The 23,059-nt window shown below is 41.7% G+C and overlaps 1 protein-coding gene across 8 annotated transcripts in view; it reads left to right on the forward strand.

Annotated features, from left to right (window-relative positions):
* Positions 1–11,919, forward strand: part of ARHGEF9 (Cdc42 guanine nucleotide exchange factor 9) — a 338,518-nt gene extending 326,599 nt beyond the window's left edge. For 7 of the 8 annotated variants that reach the window (XM_088664656.1, XM_088664654.1, XM_088664655.1 and 4 more), the window contains one exon: positions 7,003–11,919. In XM_088664656.1, coding sequence (XP_088520782.1) covers positions 7,003–7,184 — 182 coding nt within the window. In that variant the 3' untranslated portion in view covers positions 7,185–11,919. The remainder of the gene's footprint in view (positions 1–7,002) is intronic. The other variant, XM_035113485.3, reaches the window with a different exon arrangement.
* Positions 11,920–23,059: the final 11,140 nt, after the last annotated feature.

A 23,059-nucleotide genomic window follows, 5' to 3' on the forward strand; every position in this document is an offset into this window, starting at 1 on the left:
CCACCATGGACAAACCTGATGGTCTTGGGCAGTAGATCACAGCTGCACATGTTCAGTATACAAAGAACTTTTGAACAAAGTACAGTCATACCTCAGCTCCCGAACACATTGGGAGTTGAACGTTTTGGCTCTTGAACGATTGAAAACTGAAGTGAGTGTTCTGGTTTTCGAACGTTCTTTTGGAAGCCAAACATCTGATGGGGGTTCTGTAGCTTCCAACTGGCTGCAGGAGCTTCCTGCAGCCAATCAAAAGCCGTGCTTTGGAAGTTGAACATTTCGGAAGTCGAATAGACTTCCAGAATGGATTCTGTTTGACTTCCGAGGTACAACTTCACACTGAAATGAAATAAGCTTGTAGAAGTAGATTTCTTCTTCTCAGTTATATCAGGGAAAGTTCCTAGTGGGTTGTGAACATAGCCTTGATTATGCTTAATGAAACTCGTCACCCCAAGACTCTGTATGAACATTTCCAATTAAATTTCCAGTTAAATTGCTTTAGACCTTCATCTGAACAAAAACAGCATACTTAATTGTCTTTAGTTTTTTTAAAAAAAATAGCAATTGCTTTCTCATTTTCTCTGTCTCTCTATGGATCCTCTGAAAAATTGAGGTATAATGTTAGTCCAGGCTGCCTTCAACATAAAATTAATTAGTTTCTGTTTCTCTAGTTGATCAGGCTGTGCCTTCCTTGTGCAGCGTGAATGTCTTCTGCAATACTGGGAATTCCTTTTATAATTAGACATCTTTGGTCTTCCTGCTTTGGAGAAACAAATGGAGTGGAACCCATTTGTGATCTCTCTGTGTGTGTGTGTCTTTTAAACCAAAGACATTAACCTGGAAATAACAATTAGAAGGATTTCTGTACAAACAAACAACAGTTATGTAGCATGCATGTGCCTAGTCTGTGAAAGCTTGTGCCGCCATGAAAGTTATTAGTCTTTAAGCTGCCACACAAACATTTTAACTGTGTCTATAAGCTGCTTTGAAGGCTGTTTGCAGAAAGGCAGTGTATACATTTCTCAAATAAAGCTCATAACAAAACAAACTCCCTAAGTGTTGTAAGCTGGCACTCAAAGTAAGGAGGTATACTTTGCCTCTGATGTACTAGCTCATCACCTGCAAGGAGGTTTAAGATAATGGTGGAGGTAGGGGGAGTTAAAATAACACACACCTGCAGTCTGTTACTATCCAGAAATCTACCATCTCATTCTGCATAATTTGTAGATTGTGGCTCCTGGAGACAAGTTAAAATTTCTGCAGCACTTGATTATAACATCCCATCCAGCAAGGCTTTTTTTCTTGTGGGTTCTTCCAGTAATTGTCTCTTACATGGAGAAGGGACCTCTGACCCTCTAGATGTTGTTGGACTATGATTCCCAATAATCACCCCTGATTCAATATGCTGTCCGGTATGCTGTCTGGGGCTGATGGGACAGCATCTAGAGAGCCACAGGTTCCCTGTTTCTGGTCTATTGCATCCTTTAAAAATTTTTATAACAATATATTTCTCCGTTGCAGTTCTTTCCTTTGTTCCCTGTGTTTGGGGAATAGAGCCTCTTTGCCCCTCTGTGATAGAATTCCTAAGGCAGTGGGGAAGGAGCGAAAAGAAGTGTTTAAGGGAATGAAACATAAACACATGAGCCAATCTAACAGAGGTGAACTTGACAATAAACTGCCACTTACTTCATGAATGGGCATGCCACATATCCCGAGAGTATTCAATGGGAGACGAGGAGTAGACTCATTAAATGGAAGTGTGTAGGTAACCACTTGCTGCAAAATGACAGGGAGGAGCCATGAATAGAACAATAGCAAGGAGAAAAACCTTCAGAATGCATTTGATCCAAATGTGCACAACAAAAGCCCAGCGACTGCTCTTGTATTTGATGGGGAAATCAAGATGGGATTTGCAGTGCATTCAAGATGGGCATATTTGGAGAGTCCACAGCTTTACATATGTTGCAAATTTCTCATTAAGAACCCCTTTTGTGAACCCCAACTCAGCTATGAGTTGCTTTTCTTTTTTCTTCTTTCAGCCTGAGTCACTAATTCAAGAGCCAGAGCAGTGTAGTAGGCCTAAAGTGCTAGATTTAGACCTGGGAAACCAGGGTTCCATTCCCCACTCAGCCATGAAGCTCACTGGGTGTCCTTAGGCCAGTCACTCACTTTCAACTTTCACAGAGTTGTGAGGGTAAAGGAGGAGAGGAGGGAGGACTCCTGTATACCAGCTTTAGCTTCTTCAAGGAAAAGTGGGATATAAAGAAAATAAAAACAGCACTTCCTATAAGCCCACTTTGATAATAATAGAATTGAATCATAGAATCATCTAGTGCTGCCCTGTGCAATGCAGATGTCATCTGGTTATTTCCTTAGCCAGAACTTTCTGCAAAACGGGATCTGACAGGCTAAACTTGTTGAACCAGTATAGACCTCTTTAGCATACTATTAATTTTACTTTACAACAACAACAAACTCACATGATTTTGGAAGAGAGGATCCTAGAGAGAGATCATTCAGACCATCCCTCACCAGTCCATAGCTGTCAAGTTCTCCCCCCTTTTTAAGGGAAATTCCCTTATGCTGAATAGGCTTCCTCAAGAGAAAAGGGAAAACTTGACAGCTATGCACCAGTCTCCTTACAAAATGCTCATGTCAGGCTTGCTTCTGGGCACATGCTAGTTTCTGCAGAAGCATGGGGGAGGAAGAACAACAGAACAGAGAACCAACCTCCATGGCCCTTTGCTAACCACACTGTTTGTCCTTGAGTGCATGGTTTTGTTTCCTCTGCAAGGGAGGGTAAAATCTGGATTGGGATCGCAGTGGGAAGCCAGAGGACTAAACGACCCCTACCTGCTACACCAGGTTTCTGATACACTTGGAGGCGAAATGCTGGCTGTTTCTGAAACAAAAATTCATGCACTCCAGGGTGAATGAAGTGATTAATGTTGTGTAGTTTGGCCCAGAAAGCTGTGGGAAGCTGGCCATGCATATCGCTCTGTCAAAATTCAGCAATAAAGAGCAGCCAAAAAAGCCAGCATAATGCTCTTCAGGCATTCTCTTTGCCATGCAGTTGCCTTCACACAAAGCAGAGTGGGGTGCACTGCCAAGCTCCATCTCCACTGGTGTGGCCTCCCCCAATGATTTTGCAAGGAGGCTATAGGAGGCTTCCTGCTTCATAATGTTGTCCTTCCTCTCACAGCGGGCTGAAAAGCAGAAAGCAACATGCCAGAAAGGTTAGGATTTGGTAGCACACAAATGCATGCACACACCATGTGATAACAATTGCAGAAGCAAAAAGAGAAGGGCTTGCCTAGGATTCCCAATTCATCAGTTCCACTGCAGAAGTGATTTCTGAATCCCTGGACTCAGAACTCCGTAATCCAGGGAAAAAATTAGGTGCCTCTAAAGAATTCAGGGCTTTGTGATGGATTAAGACCCCTCCAGAAATGATATCATGACAATGAGTTTGGATTTCCTGGGATTTGCAGTTTCAGATTGAGGAAAACCCAGCCATATTAAACTACTTAAGGCAACTCTAAACTAATTCTATACTTTCCATAAGTAAGATTGGAGGCATTTCTTACCAAAAGAGAATATTACATTCAGTGATCAGGAACAAGATTCCAGGTTTAGAGTCAGACACAACAGGAGACCTGTGATTGTGACTTCTGTTGATTTGGTTCATTTTAAAGCATCCACTGAAGGAGGTTCCATCAATGCTGGAAGTGGGAGGGGGATGTTCCTCTGTGCTCCCCCCCCATTTCAACCCTCTCCTCCCATACATAATTGGTGCGGGTGGAGAGACCTTTCTACAAACATGATACAATTTCATATTTTTGCATTAGATTACAGTCAGGGTCAAATCATAATGTGTTTAGTAGGAGGTAAATGCTGACATGTGGTACAATCCTAAACAGAAGTAAATATAAGTGTGTTCAATGGTGTTTAGGACTGCTGCCTTAACTGAGCTTTATCTGACCACATTGTCAGACTGGTAAAGTATTATTACTGTTTTCCCCACATGTGGGATGATTATTGCTTTTTTTCTGCCAGGGAAGAAATTGAGTTTTATGCAAGGGCCAGACTGTACAGGTGCTGGGTATTTGCATCCTTGTTATCAACTCCTTTGTCATCTACCATGACTCTGCTGCTAGTCCAAAGGAATTTACAATATTTGCAGGCAGGTCATTGTCTATCTTGTGGCTGCTAGTCATGATACAGTGGTACCTCGACTTCCGAAGGTTTCAACTTACAAAGTCGGCAAACCCGGAAGTATTTTCGCCGTGTGCGCGTTCTGCACATGCGGAAAATCGCGCTTCACGCATGCCCAAAATGAACGCTTCGACATCCGAAGGTTTTGACTTACGAAGAGCGCCGCAGAACAGATCGCCTTCGTAAGTCGAAGTATCACTGTAGTTCTAAGCACCCGACACTCAATTTAGGATGATGGGCTTGGATGTATGCAAACCACCCTGTTCCAGTGGTTTGCAATGCCTTACACTATACTAATTTAAAATGTCTTGCATTGCTTCAGGAAAATGCTTGGGCTTTGATGGAAAAAGCATCCCAGGAGCGTAGTTGTGGTTCTGACTAAGCACATAGTTAGACTTACAAAAGCACTTCTGGCTGTGTAGGCATGTAAGGTGGAGACAGCTTCCTAAATATGTGAGCTTAAGGCTGCTTTGGGTTATTTGTAAGTCAGCATTAGCACCTTGAACTGAGCATGGAGGGGCAACAGGGATCCAGTGCAGATAGGCTCCTAGAGCAGGGGTAGCCAACCTGCTACACTCCAGATGATGTGGTTTCCACCTCCCTTTCACCCCAGACAGCATGGTCAATGGCTAGGGAGTTGCATAGTGCATTGATGTATGGCTACCCATGCTGTTGATGCATGTGGGCAACACACAAAAAAGTACTTCAATAAAGCCTAGGCACTTTTATGAATCTATTTCTTCTCTCCAGAGTTTCAAGTAAGAATCTTTCCCAGATTACTCCAAAATGTATCAAAAATGAAGCCTAATACCCTCTGGCATATGTTTATAAACTCTAAATAATATTCTCACCAGCTTCCCACCTGAATGTATTCATCCATATCACCTGGCAGTTCCTTGCCTAGCTGCTCCCATGCTAGGACTGCCCCCTTCTGGCTTTTTTCTAATCTGCTCTGATCCAGTGTAGTACAGCACAGGCTTCAAAAGGTTTGCTGTTCAATTTTTGAGACATTTTGGAGTTTGAGTATGCTCATTATACAGAGCTTGGAGAATCAATTAGATGTTGCTCTTTGTTAGTTTTATTGGAGTAATTAAAATTAAAAGGGAAACCTGTAATGTTAAAGTATTCAGAGAGCATAGGACAATATTCTTACCCCATGTTATATTAAGTCTAGAAATAATAATAATAATAATAATAATAATAATAATACAACTAAACAGTGCAATTTCTTTGCAAACCCCAGTGAAGCAGTTGCAAAATTAGCTGATGCAGACTATTGCAACGACATATTTATGCTGTGCTCGGTCAGATTGAATTTCCCCATGCCAAATATTCCACCGGCATCAGTTGCCAGTCATAAACAGGATTAAGGTAACTGTCATTTGCTGATTGCTTCACACCTATCAGTTAGATGTGTTGAGGATTCCTCTTTTAGCTAACATGACTAATAGCTAATGACCAAGTATTCAGCGAGAAAGGATATCCTACTTTTTTGAACAGAGCTGATTCAGAAAATGATTCATTCTTCCTACCCCTTAAAATATGGCTCAGTTTGGCATTTATCAGAGAGCTATGTCTTACCCGCAAATGCATTTATTAGTAAGTGAATAAGTTAATTCATTTATTATGCATCTTTTCAATGTTGATTTGCCTGGGTATTTTTCTTCGTCTTTGTTTATTAATTAGCTGAGCTACTTCTCCGCCTCTTTTCTGTATGCTCTCAACCACCATTAATATTGGGAGTGGGGTAGCTCAGTGTTTGAGCACGTGCTTTCCATGGAAACTATTCAGGTTCGGTCCCTGGCATCTCCAGGTAGAGGGTGGGGGGAACCCTGTCTGAAACCCTGGAGAGAGGCACTGGGCTAGCCAACATGGTGCTCTCCAGATGCTGCTCTTCTTCAATTCCCATGAGCCCCATCCAGCATGGCTAATGGTCAAGGGTGTTAGGAGTTTTAGTCCAGCAACATGGAAGGCACTACGTTGGCTAATCCTGGTAGCCAAGCCCACCCTCACATCAATGTGCAGCTTCTTATATTCCTAGCTCAACAGGAACCATTAAGAAGTAAGAGGCAAGTTTGCTTTTTTCCTGTGTGGCCTTGCCTTGGATTCTGCCTCTTGAGGGGTATTCATACATAATATTCAGCTAGAGTACAATCTGTGTACCTGCGTGCACAAACAGTTGAGCTCTACATTCATATAGTCATTCACATGTAACATTCCACAAGTGAACCTGCATATCCAAGAGTTGAGCTGCACAAATAACAAGTGCACAGTCTTTCACACAAACACTTGTAGATGTGTAGAATCACAGAGGGGGAAGGAAACCTGATGGTAATCTAGTCCAACCCCCTGCAATGCAGGAATCTCAACTAAAACATCCATAACAGATGACCATCCAACCATCACTTAAAAACCTCCAATGAAGGAGAGTCCATCACTGGACATCACCCCTCCAAGGGTGTCCATTCCACTGTCAAACAGCTCTTACCCTCAGAAAGTTCTTCCTGATGTTTAGTTGGAATCTCCTTTTTTGTAACTTGAATCCATTGGTTCCGGCCCTACCCTTCGGAGCAGGAGAAAACAAGCTTGCTCCATGACAGCCATTTAGATATTTGAAGAGACAGCTTGAAACTTTGTAATGTGTGAATAAGCCTTTGTGCTAGAATGTGATGTAATATTGGGAACTGGGGTGAATGGATGTTTGTATCTTTAGCCAGTACATTCTGATGGGCTTTTCTTTCTTCCTACTCCATCCCACCCCATATTCTTTTTCCTCCACCATTCATACAGGTGTTGGCTACTCTCGATCAGTTCCTCCAGCCTACCCACCACCCCAGGATCCACTAAATCAGGGACAATACATGGTGACCGATGGCATAGCCCAACCCCAGGTCTACGAATTCAACGAACCCAAACGCAGCCAGTCACCATTCTGGCAAAACTTCAGCAGGTTAACGCCATTCAAAAAATAATATATAGAGTGAGATGGAGAATTTTAAAATAAATTTTAAAAAATGCTTAAAAATATTTAAAAAATATATATTTATAGATGGACCTTTTTTTGGAGAAGCACTGTTGCAACTTAAAAAAACCATATAGATATATATAGATATAGATATATATATATAGATATATGTATATATACAGACATGCATATATACATATACATACATATATATGTATATATATTTGAAGGACCAAAAACCTTTTTGTTGTTGTTGTTTTGGGGAGGCAGTCTCTGCTACTATATTCTAAGTAGCACCAAGTACTTCTGATCATGTAACCTGCTTTATTTTGGCACCATTGGAACCATTGTTGTTACTGTTGTTCTTTTCTTATATATATAATTTGTTTTGTTGTCTCAGAATCGTCTCCCGGGATGATTTCTTGTTCATTGTGCATTCCCTCCATTGACATGTTCCATCCAGCGCCACACTGGTGTATATTTCCTTTGGGGTTTTATTTATAGATAACCTTCTCTTAGAAGGGGGTTGGGCGCATGGTGAGAAAAGAAAAGAAGTGTCTGTTCCTACATCTCATTCCCACAGCCCACCATGGATGCAACCTGTTCCTGTCTGAGCACCATTGAGAAAGGAATGAGAGGCCTCATTTGCTTCAATGGGATGTGCTCAGATTGTGTGCCGGGGCGATTGTACCACACACATTGAATGCTGACTTAAAACAAGACAACAACTGCATTTTATCTCCCCACATTCTTCTGTTCTGAGTCCATGCTCCATTGTGCACTGTATAATATGCTGCTCAGTACTTCTGTTGCTTTTTAATGTTGGGTAGAGGGATTCTGGACATGAGACCCTTCTGCTCCGCAAACTCCACTAGTTTCCCAGGTAAATGGAGGTTGGAAAGCAGAAGCACCTGTTGGACTGTGTCCCAGGTGTGCAGGATGGTAAGAGGGCATCCAACTCTTTATTATGCAAATAATTATGTCAGTTTAGCTGATGTTGTTGCATTTTTTAAATTGCACTCCCCCCTCCCCTTCTTCTTACTCTGTGGTTAGAGCATAGCTTCATCTTTTTTTAACTCCCCTAGTAATATCCTTAGGGTTGTTCCCATTTTGTTTATATATTTTATTGCAAACAAGTTTTCCCTTTTATTCTACCATTTTCTGTTTTATTTTTTTTATCTGAAAGATTTGCCAGTTACAGTGCCCCATGCTCTATTTATACAACCTACAGACTCAAACCAATGTGCAGAAAAGAGTTTGTGGGTCCATATCCCATATCCAAGATTAGAACCAAATGGCTCTTAGGACCTCCCCACCCTCCCACTCCCAGAACTGGCCACTTTCCCCATCAAGGAGACCTACTGATTCTGCCATATGTAGTGTGGCTTTTATGCACCATTGGTTACTGTTTAGAGATGCATTTTCCCCAGTGAAGACAAACTATTATATGGACCTTTGTGTCTGACCTGTTTCATTTGTCCCTAGTTATAGCCTTAGGTCTCTAACTACCATGCACAGCATTAGCCAGTAATAATGAGCTATTAGCTGTAGGATCATTGCCTTAGTAATCAGAAGCATTTCCCCCATTGTTAAGGTATCAAATCCATGGAAGGAGCTTAGTGCTGCATATATGAACAGACCTGCAATGCTTATTTGAACCGAGGAATGTGCTGAGCCTGACAAAGCTAATAGCTTGGTGATGATTCTCATACAGGTTATAGCAGTTGTTCAGCAAACAGGCATCACTGTCAGTATCCAACCTCTCTCTGCCTTTCTGTCTTCCCACTCTTTTTCCCCTCTCTCTCTCTCTCTCTCTCTCTCTTCTCCCCTTTCTCTATTAAAAAATGCATTTTTTCAAAGCCATCTTGTAAATTTCACTTTGGAGTTCCTAGATAGGTGCTGGTCTCATCTCACTAGAAGAACAACCTTCAGTGGCGACCAGAGCTATATGACAGAGGTACCACCACATCCAAACCCTGGGTGATTCATGTCAACCAGGGTGCAAAAGGGTTTGGGTCTGTGGTGGGGGGCAGTGGTTTTGCCAAGCTTTTCAGCCTGGCAGATCTCAGCATTTTAACTTCCCCACCCCCACTGAAAGCAGTTAGTCACACCAACTCCAGGCTGTTGTAGCTGAGGGCTCCCAATAAGAGAAGCTTTGGATCCAGCTGATCCACAGCCTGCTCTGCCCCACCCCAGTTTCAGGGCCCTATGCTTGCTACCAGCAGGAGGAACACTGCTTGTTTTAGGTTCCCACCCACTGAGCAGGTGCAGTGGATGCCTCCACCATGGTAGGGCCACCTGCCTCCCTAGTGAAGTTGGTAGGGAGGCAACTCCATAATGTGATTGTTCTCAAAGACTTCAGGCCTAAACACACTTACTAAGGAATAAGCCCCAGTGAAGTGGAACAAAGCTGAAATTTGTCAGCAGGCATTCCCCTCCCCCCAGGGGGGGGCGGGGAATGCCTGAGATTCCTCTTGTTTTCCTCAGTGCTTCATGAAAGAAAGAAAAAGGATGCTACTTTGTGAAATTTCCTCCAGATGTTCTCCATTTTATTCTTTTATTTAGCTACTTATTTTGTGTTGCAGTAGCCAATTTGTACTTACAGTGCCCCAAATAACATGAGGCCTGGGGCATTGTGGAGGATACAGGATGGAGGCTGAGCTGCCGACACAGTTGGTTCTTGCTGCCATTTGCAACAAAAGAAACCCCTTAGGGGGAAAATAGAAAGAAGCTGAGCTGCCGCCACCACTGATAATGATGAAATTGTCTCTCGCAAATAGGGTCGAGATTTCAGTGGACAGCTCTGCATTGAACAAACATATATAGGATTGAAGTGTGCACCCCAAATTTAGTTGCAAAGACATGGAAGTAGCTCACTTAAGATACTGAGGCTAAACAATAACAGAGTGTTGCATTATCTAAAGCAGCCTTCCTCCATCACCTGGTCCTGCCAGGTGTTTTGAACTACCCATCACCCCTGACCATTGGCTGTGCAAGCTGAAGCTGATGGGAATTGGGAGTCCAGCAACATCTGGAAGGCACCAGGTTGTGGAAGGCTGCACTGAAAGAAGCATTCCTGTGCCTAGGAATAACCAGCAAGCTAAAATGCTTGGCCTGACATCTTCCACTGTGTTGTGAGTTTCTCCCCTTCGCTGATTGCCATTTGCATGGGAATGGAAGCCCACATAGTGGTGACACCACTAGCTGTCACCAGGGCAGGTGGGAGGAAGAAAAGGAGAAGCTAGGTGGTAGGTGCTCTGGATGCCAAGCCTATTACCTTCATAATGCTTAGCTTGCAAATAAAGGATGAGCTTGGCTAAAAAGGCTGAATTTGGAGTAGGTGTACTTTTTTTCCCTTTTTTCTTTTAAAGACTCCTTTGAAAACAGAGAGTAAAATGGCCCAACCTCCTTTGCTTTCTTGCCTGTTCGCTGTTGGGGTTTTTTGGTCACAGTTTTCTCTTTCTTTCCTAGGCAAATCTGGCCAGCCTTTAAATAGAGAAGATTCATTAGCTTTGCTAATAAAGCTGGTGCTAGTGGGAGTTGTAGCTCAAAACATCTGGAGTTTCATATTTCACCCAGTGAACAAACAAACAGATAACAATTTTTTTAGAATAACAGCCCTTGAGTGCATAATTAGGTTGAAAGAAGCCTCTTTCGGGTGTATCCATAGGATGTTTTGTTAACACTAACATATGTCACTGTATCCTGATCTCAACTCTTGCTGGTCCACGTCCCACAAACCCACAACAGACGACAACATCCAGTTCAATGTGCACAACACTGTTTGTGCCATGATGTTTGATATGGGCTTCTTCAGCTGCACCCCATAGTTTTTAATTTTCTATTGGGCTGCTAAACCAGGAGTAGAGGATGCTCCTGGTCTCAGTAGTGATCCTGGTCTGAAGGGCTACAGCAAGCACCAAGAAAAGAAATGAACTGGCAAGATAAGTGGTTGAACTTATCTCATGCCTTAAACACAAAGGCAGCCTATGCATTTTCTTCCAACTTCATCCTATCCAGTTAAATTTAACCATCTAATTGCAGGCAAACTGTTGCAGAGCAGCAGTGCAGTGTATGTGCGAAACAGTCCCATCTGCATTCATTTCCAGGGAGAGGCGGCTCTTCATGCACGGAACTGCTTATGCAGCAACTCCTTGGGTGCTGACTTTGGATCAGTCTTCCCAACTGACCTTAGTGTGTCCAGGTTTTCAGTGCAGAGTGACCAATAAAGGGATGAGTCAGTGACAACATTTTGTATCAACAAAGAGCATATTTTTATTGTGGGGTGGGGGGGGTGGGGTACTCTTTTTTTAACTTTGCATGTTAGTGGGTAACAGAGAAGGTTTTAATATAGACTCTCATTTGTTTAATACCTTGGTTTTCCTAGCTAGGCAGATGCTTAGTAATTGAACCAGGGTTATGAAACTGGAGGTAGAAATTTCTTGCAGTTTGTAAATGGAGAGAGAGAGAGAGAGAGAGAGAGAGAGAGAGAGAGAGAGAAAGAGATTAGGGGCAAGTTGTCAACATGATGAAAGTTTTACTTATTCCTTTGCCTTTTTAATTGCATAAGAGGTGGGAGTAACAAGCACATTAGTTAAGCCTGTTCATTTACTGTTTTGTGCCCCAGAGAGCGAAAATGAAACATCCATTATTTTTATGAGAAGATGCTTCCTAACTATTCAGCGCTAGGAAAAAAAAAAAGAAACCAACATCGTCACACCATTATTTGCATCATAAATCAAGATTCGCTTGGTCTGACAAGAGCCACTTGTTGGACTCCCAGCATCTTTCTTAAAGTGGAAAAAATAATACCCAAAGGGGAAGAGCTTTGCCGACTCAGTGCCAAAGCAGAGCAGATGCTGGCATTTGTTCCCAACAGAGGGAATGCGTTTGTCCCGGCTAGTGGCATTCAAGAACTCTCCTCCTTTCCATGTGTTGCCAAGGTGCTACGAGGAACGAAGCATTGCTGCCTTGAAGAACCAGCCGTGGGTGCCAGTGTTACTACCTACTACATGTTCTTGACGGGGAGGGCTGGTGTCAGGTTGGGCTGTCTTGTTATTCTCGAATGCTTACATCTGCTCAGATTTGGGGAGGGAGAATGTCGGAGGAGTATCAGAGATTGAGCATGTTACATAGACTTCAACTTTCCATTGCCAGAAGAAGAGGCAGCTGTGGTATCACAAGGTATACATCAAGGACGGTTGTAATACGCTTACTGTACACAGGATCTCTCTGGCATAAATAGATATATATGGGGAGGGGGGCATTTCCCCACGCCTCTTTCCTTAGACCACTGATCACATTACCCCTTTGACTTTGCAAATACAAAGGATTTATCTTTAAGATTATTGGCTCCCTAACCTTCTTTTAAAATTTAAGGGAAGGGAGGCAAGGCAAAGGTGCATCTAACAGTTGTAAATAGACAATAAATAGAGGGAGAAAACAACAACATATATTTGAAATTTGTTTCAGTTTTGGATGGACGCTAGCCATCCTTTGCAATGTTATTGATAGTACACCGTGGTGCTTTTGGGTTTCTGGTTCCGTTCTCTTTATGCTCAGTCATCTTTTTTAATTGCAGCTACATTTCAGGGAACATGTATATTTAGTAGCTATTGTAAGTTCTGCATGGCATCACCAAGCTTATTTTTCCTTGAGAAGATTAAGAATGAGCCTGTCGGAGCTTAATGGCATGATGGCTGGAGAGGCTCTTGCCAGAGAATGCAAATGAGGTTGGAAGAAGATTGAAAATCCAAGTTTGGGGCTGAATGCTGAGGTTTTTGTGTGTGTGTTGTGGGGGAGGTTTTAATGGTCTGAAGGAGCAGATAAACAGGGGTTTTGGGTAACCCAGCTAATTCTCACTTGCCAGTTCTATTATTTTGTTTCTATTGGATTGTTTGACTTTGTCAAACAAATGTCAGAATTGTGTGTATTAAAAAAAAAGCAAGCAAACAGTGTTTTAAAAAAAGTGTTGTAAAAGACACTGAGCCTTATGAAAAATATTTATGGAGTTAAATAAAAAGAAGTAAAAAAAGACATCTCTGGGCATTTATTTTCTATTAAAAAAAGAAACATGGTTTCTCTCTACACATAGAAGAAGAAGAAGAAGAAGAAGAAGAAGAAGAAGAAGAAGAAGAAGAAGAAGAAGAAGAAGAAGAAGAAGAAGAAGAAGAAGAAGAGGAGGAGGAAGGGGGGGGAGGAAGAAAGCAGTGCTCTGTGCCAAGGTACATTTCCTGCAGTTTGCAGCAGGTATTAATCCAAAACAACACCCAGGTCTTCACTTCTTGACTGGACATTCACTGAAGTGATAACTTAATAGCTGGAAGTTGTACCAGGTTTTGGACAAGGCATCCATTCAGGACTATGCCAAAGCCACAGGCCAGGTTCCTTGTTTTCCTAAGGGTCAAAATTCTCCTCCCACTCCAAGGTTAGGTGTCAGCAGATGTATTTGCACTGCCTTGATGCTCTCTGGTGCTCTTTTTTGCCTGGGCAGCTGTTTCTCTCCAGCTCCTCCTCCTTTGACCTCACTGTCCCTGCTGGCAACAATCTGGTGACCCAAATGTTTGCTTGCTTGCTTGCTTGCTTTTTTTTGATAGCATCATTACAAAACATGTGGCCTGAGGTGTAAAAAGCACAAGTAAATAAATAAATGCAATGACAAAGCAGGCAACATTAGTTAATTATTAAAAAGCTCTGACTAGCCTAAAGCATTCTGTAACTTGGTGTGAGTAAAAGCCTAATTCTGTCTCCTTCCAACTGGATGTTGGTGGTAGATAATTCCACTGCTCTGCAGTACTGGTGTGACCAGATACCAGTTTACACATTCAATTTCCACCAGTCACAGAAACCGCTGCAAAAAAAAAAAAAGCAAGGGGGAAAAAACACAGACCTTCAATTAGGTTTGATTTCACCAGACTTGGAGGTTGTATGCTTCTGAATGTCAGACATTTTGGTCCCTAGATTGGTAAAGTGTAGCAGAGCACTCCTCCGTCTCTCTATCATCGTTCCCCCCCCCACACACACACACACTGAGGGCTCATCCACACTTACCTCCCCCCACCCCCTGCTTTCTAGGCACAAGTCCTCACTTTAAAACTCCATGACTGAGTGTTGGTTTTTTTTAAATTTTCCCCAATGCTTTTTCCAGAAAAGCCCACTCTTCAACACTGAATCATAACAAATGCAATTTGGGTCTTCTGCAGATTGACATTTGCTCTGATTCAGTGGTAAAAAAAGCAAGAAAAAAAAGCAGGTTTTCATGAGGAAAGGGCTGGAGGAAAAGAAAACCCACTCACATATGGAGCTTTAAAGCGCAGGCATGTGCCTAGAAATGTATTACAAAAGGAAGTCTGGATGAGCCCTGAAACCTGCTTAGTTTCAGCAGAGTTAATGCATTGTGTTCCTTTAAGTCCATGCTACTAGGCACTCTTGCTTCATAGGACATGCTTTCCACCTATGTTCCCGATGCCACCCAGAGACCATCACATGGAGGCACCATTGACCCATCATCCAGTCTGTAAGGGTGCCAAATTTAATGTGGAGTAGAGTGACTGACTATCAAAGCACATATATTCCTTTCTGAGTAGTTAATCTACAAAGTTATGGATCACTTCTCCTACAAATTATTGTCTGCTGTCTTTCTGGATCAAGCAAAGATTCATCACTCCGCTTTGTGCTTTCACACAATAGCTAGCCTGGTGCCTTGGGAATTTCACACTCAAGATACAATGCTCTCTCTCCAGTGTCTGGTAACCTAGGAAAACCTGCTTCTAAACATGGAGGTTCTGTGTCTTGACAGCTCATGTAGGGATTATACTGTTATTAGGTACATTTATATTTTATTATAATGTACTTTTAATTCACCATATTACCTCATTTGTTCTTACAAAAGCCATGTGAATCACTCCCTCCACTAATGTGGAACCAAACAGAGAATAAAGCTTGCCAATGGTTAAGAACTGAGGCCATGTGCAGTGAGATTGGAACCCAGTTGTGATGGATTATGAGCAGCTGTCAGGAGGCAGCAAATCACATACACCACCACGCCACTGTGGTGCCACCCCAGAATAAGGTCAGTGTTGCCAGCATTCACCTGTTCCATTCTGTAAAACACCCCACCCCCGATGCTCAACTACAGCTCCCATCATTCCCAACTGGTGGTCATATTGGCTGAGGCTGATGGGTGTTGGGAGTCCACAATATCTGTAGGGCCACAGGTTGACCACCCCTGTATGATATATGAGCAGCAATGCCCTTGCCTCCTTACAAAGGATTGTGTCCATGTCTTAGTTTACCTGATCTCATCTCAATGAATCTGCAAAACTATACAGAAGAGGTAGGGGTTGGTTTAACTGTGGCTATGATGGACAATTCAGATATGGGCCTTTTAATCTTTTTATTTTGGAGAAGGTAAACAAACTAGCAAGGAGAGGGTTTCTCCTGGTCCATTCCTTGCTTTATAGGTTTTCCTCCACTCTGCACTTCCCTAATGATTGCTGGTGCCCATTGAGACTGGCAGGGCAGATGACAAGGCAGCAAATACCAGGCAGAGCCAACTCATTTTGGGTTTGTCCCAATCCTTTTCCCTGATGGAATCTACAGTGACAACACCAAGACTAAGGACATGTAAAGTTACAAGTAGCACTTCTCCTGGACTGGTTGTTAAGACAGAAGGCAGATGGGGAGGGTGGATGATGACAGAATGAGGTTGATGGGGCACTCCCTATTCACCCTAATATGCTGGGGTTGTAGCCAATATTAGTCCTACTCAGAGCAGATCCATTGAAATTAGTGGACCTGGCTTAGGTCCATTAATTGCAATAGGCCTACTCTGAGTAAGAGTAGCATTGCATAGAACCACTGTATTATACTTCTCCTGAATTCCCTCTTTAACTTGGAGAATTTCTAAAATGAATTCCAGATCTGGCGCATATATAGTTTACTTGCAGTTTCAGTATTCCCCAGTTTGTTTTGCACCTTGCCCTTCATTACCAGCACATACATTTGCATGAGTGAAACATTGCAAAAGAAGTACCATAGTCCTGGTAACCTTTAATAAAACACTGCTGAAACAAAACAAAAACTCACAGTGTTGATGCCAAATTATTTTTGTGCAGTGTTATACATGCACACGAATGAGCATGCTCATTGGTAAGATGTCGCACAAAGAGAAATGATGTGATTGTATATATGATGTCATTAAAATAACTATTTTGGCAATGCTTTATCAATGCTTGCATGTGGGAGAGTGTAGACATGAAGGATCCGAAGACTATTGCAAACTGCACATGAAACATGTTCTGGATAATCTGAAATAATAATGAAAAACATATCAATTGAAAATTCATAATTCATCAGTTCTGCTTCAGAAACAGAAAAGTTTAATATGGAACTGCAAACTATGATGATACATTCACATGATAATTTATGCATTTGACTTTCATTTGCTATTCTCAGGGCATCACTGTGCTACATACCCACACCAATAAAACTGCAAAGGTCCCCCCCCCCAAAAAAAGCATCCTCAGAAGTGTAGTGCAATGGTACCAAAACAGATTTTAGAGACCTCTAGGCTACCTCACTGACCTACTGTTCTCAGAGTTGGGAACAAAGGAAACTGCCTTATGCCACTAGAATGGAAAAGTCAGCATTTGAAACAGAGACCTTTTGTATGCAACACAATGCTCTGCCACTGGAGAAAAGAGAGATTATTGCACCAATGTAAGTTGGTGCTAACGGACACGGATGGTGCTGTGGGTTAAACCACAGAGCCTAGGGCTTGCCAATCAGAAGGTCGGCGGTTCGAATCACTGTGATGGGGTGAGCTCCCATTGTTCAGTCCCTGCTTCTGCCATCCTAGCAGTTTGAAAGCATGTCAAAGTGCAAGTAGATACATTGCGGGAAGGTAAACAGCATTTCCGTGCGCTGCTCTGGTTTTGCCAGAAGCAGTTTTGTCATGCTGGTCACATGACCTGGAAGCTGTACGCCAGCTCCCTCAGCCAGTAAAGCGAGATGAGTGCTGCAACCCCAGAGTCATCCACAACTGGACCTAATTGTCAGGGGTCCCTTTACCTTTACCTTTAAGTTGGTGCTATAAAAATGCCTGCCTGTTGTGAGTTGCAAAGGCACATTCAAAGAACAGAAACTGAATTCTGGGTTGCTTCCTGTTTTATTCCGTTGAGAAAACTCAGATTGGTATTTGTTCCCTTGCACAATCATAATATGCTCTTGAGCAGAGGACACCTATTCTCTAAACCACAGGTGTAACAAAGCAGCTTATTTTGCCAGTTCTAGCTTTGATAAGTCAAAGCACTGAAGCTCATCTTTCAGTACTTTCTATTAAAGCACTTAAGAATATCTAGTAATCAGTTATTGTATTTAATGACACTCATTAGGGTTAAGAATGTTTTAGGACTTAAACCCCACCCCACCACCCGGCTAAACATGTCATGTTTAGCAAATTAATTTGTACAGTAATTAAGCAGTATGGTGAGGACCTGTCAGAGTTTCTTACCAGGGTTGGTCCCAAACTACTCACAGTTTTCCACAAAAATTTTGTACGCCAAAAAAATCTACTTTTGATAACATTTTACTATTTTTCATGAAAACACCCTGGCATTCATTTAAATAAATGGAATTAAATGGACAGTGAGGTTATTGATTGGTTTGTTCTTGTTTTTATTATGAATTTTGTGTTTTTATCTTGTATTTTTATGTTGTGAACTGCCCTGAGATCTTCAGATGAAGGGTGGTATACAAATTTTAATAATAATAATAGTCCTCATTGACAATTGCCCACTGACTGGCTACAAAGCCCTGTGATGTCATCCAATATGTGATCCCTGATTGGGTGGGATCCTACTATGTGACTAATCCAGGAAAACGAAACAGTAACCAGGCACCTAGAATAAAATATGGCAATTGACAGAATTGGAAGCAGCGACCTAAAAAAAACCAAAACACCTTGCTAAAATCACAAGTAGCTATCTATAACATAATACAAAAAGCTTCTTTAGACAATGGCAATAGGAACAATAAAAGAATCTATCTATGGTTTGCTAAACAACCACAACAACCAGAAAAGGCTTGCAATAAGAATTTGCACATGTCACTGGGGATCATTGCTGTTCTTTTCCCTTGCTGGAACCTAGCTAAAGAAGCTAACTTACCATTTCTGCAACCAACCAGATTTGTAGCTGTGAACATTTGTGAAGCTAATCAATGGCTTTCCAGCTGGCTGCCAATTCTATTCTTGCCACAATCCAAATGCTACTGTAAAATACTTCTAATTCAGTTACATGTCTCAAGTGTTCAGTCAAATGTTTCTAGTGTCTGAGTAACAAGCTTACTGGACTCACTGAAAGCCTTTAACCAACCATACACTTTATTAATCTGTGCAGTTTTCTTCAAAAGCTCTTGATTTTACATTATTGCTACCAGGAAAAGAAAATCAGAATTTGCTCAACTTATAATTGAAGAATATGTAATGCTAAATAAGTTTCTTTTCATGGACACACACGGGTAGATTGAGGGCAGCATGACCAGTTCAGCTGCACTGGGGGCTGAACAATGATATAGAATGGAAGGGAAGAGGCAGGGGGTTCTGTATTTTGGCATCGCACAGGGTGCCACTGAAATTTGAAACCCCAGTGTCTGCCACTGACAAACACCTAGCCTTTTAGTGTTTTATGGCTGACCACTCCACACATCTGTTACATTTTAATTTAATTTACATACAGTAACAGTTGTAATAAGAGAGTTGATTATGTGTTCATACATTTGCAGAAGCATGCTAATCAATCCTAAATGCTGTCCTTGCAATAGCCAACCATGCCAAAATATTCTTTATTACCCGCACTTGGCCATTGTGGTTCATGGTTAACTAAAGCATAAACATTTGTCTAATCACACCAAAACAACTGAATCGTACAATGGTGAAGACTGTACAGTATGAAAGTACCAAGCCCTCTGCAATTTCTCTTTTCTTCTGTTTTGGATGACCACCCCCAAAGAGGTATGGAGGTTTGGATGACCACCCTTTAAAACAGGTATGTGAGCATCTGTGGCTTTCCAGATGTTATCGGACTGCAGCCCCCATAATCCTTGACAATTGGTCATGTTGGCTGTGGTTGATAGGAGTTGGAAGTCTAACAACATCTGGATGTTTTGGCTGGCAAAGAATTCTGCTGGGGTGTTAGGAGGGTCAAGCAGACAAGGTAGCTTGTGTTCACTGCCCTATCTATCACCATTCTCCAGATATTTTTTTAAAGCAGGGAATTGTTATGAATGTGATTTTGATCACCTGCTATCTGAAAGGCCACAGGTTCCCCATATCTGCTGTTAAACATCTGGATGATAGCACTGGGTCAGGTGGCACACACATGGTCCCTCTGACTGCTTGCCCCCTGATGGCACCCCAGCTTGGCTCTTTGCCAGGAAGAACTCCATGCACAAGACATCCTTCCCATGGTCCAGCAGGAAGTTTTATGGATTCAAAGTGTGGTGGGATCTTTTCCTTTCTGAGGCTGTGGGGCCTGGAAGGTAATGAGCGGGGGGGGGGGAGATAAGAGGACCTTGAGATACAGTTGGCTAGAAGACTATCAGGATGACAAAGGAGATTTGATTCCTCCACTTGGGGGTTTCCGCTACCCACCTACCACTATAACCCTCCAGCCACAGATGGGCAATCAGAGACCAACTTTCACCACAGGGGAAACGTGGAGGAGAACCATGCATGCTGCCTTGAGTTCTTCGGAGGAAAGATGGGATATAAAGCTCTATTAAGATGATGGTGAATAATAATTATAATAAAACACCCAACACATCATCGTAATCATGCATCTTGTGTTTGGCAAGGCTGTGATAACACAGAACTGAAACACGGTTTCCATATGTATATTTTTTCCTTGTTAAAAATAGTTTCAAATACACAAAGGATAGACTGCTTCTCCCTTTGGTCCACATAGCAGAATGATTCTGTCATAGCAACCAGTTTCTAAGGAAGAAGAATACCTTGCCTCCCCAAAAAGCTGACTTCTTTTCTTTCTCTCTTATGTAACATAGTTCACTAGGAACATCCTCCATATAATAAGGACAAATGATGTGAGCTGTACATATTCAGTGAGCCAGTTCATTCAGTGTATCATACAAGTTGTGGTGCAAGCTGACCTGAGCATTTGATGGCTCATCTTGCCTGTTGTCTGCCATTGTTTAGTCCTTCAGCTTGTATTGCAATGTAATGTGAAACAGCTTTGATCTTGATGGTGATGAGCCATTTGTGTTCTGTTTGGAAGGGTCTACAGATCATCAGTGGATGCATACAGGCACTGAATGCAGAAGGTCCCAGCAGCTCCAATCAAAAGGCGCTCATGTCTCATTATGATTATCAATATTTTTTAAAATATAAAATATTATATACCAGCTTTCATTTCAAGGTGGTTCACAAAAAATAGAAGCCAACAGAAAAATAAGAATGGAAATCAAAATACATAGTAAGACATCTACATTTAGACACCTAATTAAAATGTGCAATACTCAAGCCTCTTAAAACAGCCTCAAATAATTTTCCTCTCAAAAGATCCAGAATAAATACCAAACACCTGCACCTCCCCACACTTGAAGGAAGCTGGGGAGTCCCAAAACTGGAGGTATATTTCATTGGTAGCCAAGTAAGTCATACATTCCCTTTTATTTTAGATGATACTTCAAAACAATTTAAATTGGAAGCAAAACAAATTGAAGGAATTTCAGCCCCAGCATACCCCTTCTTAAAGCAAAAATTTAGAACTGGCCTAAAAGTTCAAAACCTATATAGATACATACATAAGTTTATTCATATGCTGCCTTTCCACAGTCCAAACCATGCTCATGTCGGCTTATAGTATGAAAAATATGCATATCAATAACATAACAAAAGTAGTTATAAGCAATAACTAAAACATTAAAAAATACAGAAAAATCATGCTTAATTGCATGGAAAGAGTAGGCAGGAATCCTGACTCCAACACTGTCCCCACTGAGACACTTCATCTGCCACCCACTACTGTATTTCAAAATATCTATACTGGTAATGTGGCTTTTATCAAAAATACACCACTATCAGACCAAGAAATGTGGACTAAACTAGGAAATTTACAAAACCTTTGACTGCTACTCCACCCAATCCACACTTTTTTGGCTAACCCAATTACCAGTAAAGCAGCCACAAGACCACTAGTCCCTTTTGAAAGACATGTAATATCCACAGTTAGACAAGGCCCAGATATAACCTCCACAATCTACAAAATTCTACTCAGTGCATTGGTGGATTCACTTGACCCTATTTTGGCAAGCAATAGCGAATTAACCCTAAAACACATATATAGGTGGTACCTGACCCCTAGGAAGCTGGCAATGATCCATCCTCATGCCTCACTATGTTGCTGGAGGGGCTGCCCCACACTCGGTACATATCTCCATGTGGGGTGGGAATGTACAAAAATCCAGCCTTCCTGGAATTTGATATTCCAAGAAATTAATAAAATAGCAAAACAACAATTGGAAATCAACATAGAATTAGCTTTATTAAATATATTTCAACACAACAATCTTAAATTACATAATAAATAATAAGACATTTATTACAAGCGGTGAGACACAGTATAACTAGACAGTGGAAATACCTTTCTGGCACAATGATAGACAATTGGTACAAAACAGTTGGGCCACTTGGAGACCCCAGGTATCCTGCCTGGGGAGGATGAAGCCAGTCCTGAACTACCAGGAGCCGCACTGGGATCCAGGGGGCTGCGCACTACCATGCAAAAATCGCCCCCCATTTGATGTAGGGAGTGGTCATTCCTTGAGAGATAAACAAATAAACTACAGTTGACACGTGGATAGCTCAAGAAAGATGTTTCTACCCCAGTGTGGTTTAATACACCACATATGTCAGTATTCCAAAAAATGAACAATCTATCCCCCCCACATCCTCAGCATTTGTCTCAATGAGGTTGGATCTAAATTTAAATTTAAACATAAATTATTATCTTCATTTTTAATCTGCTTCTCACATTCATCAATAGACCAACACTTTATATTGTTTCATTGGTAACTTAAGAGAGAAAATGACTATTACTCATAGTGATTCAAAGCACAACCAATGAATCATTCAGGAGCCTGCAGAAAGCCAATACTGATGGGGGCCTATCATATTTCAGCAGGAAGGGAGAGAAAATGGAAAGCCACCAGCTAAGCCCTTGGGAAGCTACTGCCAGTCTGGACAAAAGTGAGCTGGATGGGCCAATTGTCTGAATCAGCATGTGACAGGCACAAGAAGGACACAAGAAGCACAGCAAATAAAATTACTCACAGACATCCCCAGTGCTTAACATTTTTGCAGCAATGAAGCTATTCAAAAAAAATCATATATTTAGTCAGTAATGAAGAGAAATGCCCCAATAAACAAAGTGTTCTTCAGTTAGTAAGAGAGGGGCAAGGAAAGCATAGTCAGGTGGTGTGCACTTTAAACCAGTCAATAAATGTTCAGATTTCTGCTTTCCCATTGGTAAATGATGCACAATTATGTCAGGCCCATGCTTTTGATAGGTAATAAACATGCACGATGATGCCACTTGCATTTTGCAATGGATAATAACCATGCATAATATCTGAGGCTACCGTTGGTGTTGGTCTGGAGGCTGAAAATGGTGCAGAATGTACCTGCTAGGTTGTTTGCGGAGGCAAATATACCCTGCCTGTAGGATTTGCACTGGCTGCCAATCTGCTACTAGGCCAGCTCAGGTTGTTGGTACTTAAAATATAAGACCATAAACAGTTCAGGGGCACATTATGTGAGAGACCACCTTATACCTGAGTGCTGCATGAAACAAAATAAAAAAAATT

The sequence above is a fragment of the Zootoca vivipara genome, chromosome Z2 (genome assembly GCF_965207765.1).
Source record: "Zootoca vivipara chromosome Z2, rZooViv2.hap1.1, whole genome shotgun sequence".
Taxonomy (NCBI): Eukaryota; Metazoa; Chordata; class Lepidosauria; order Squamata; family Lacertidae; genus Zootoca; species Zootoca vivipara.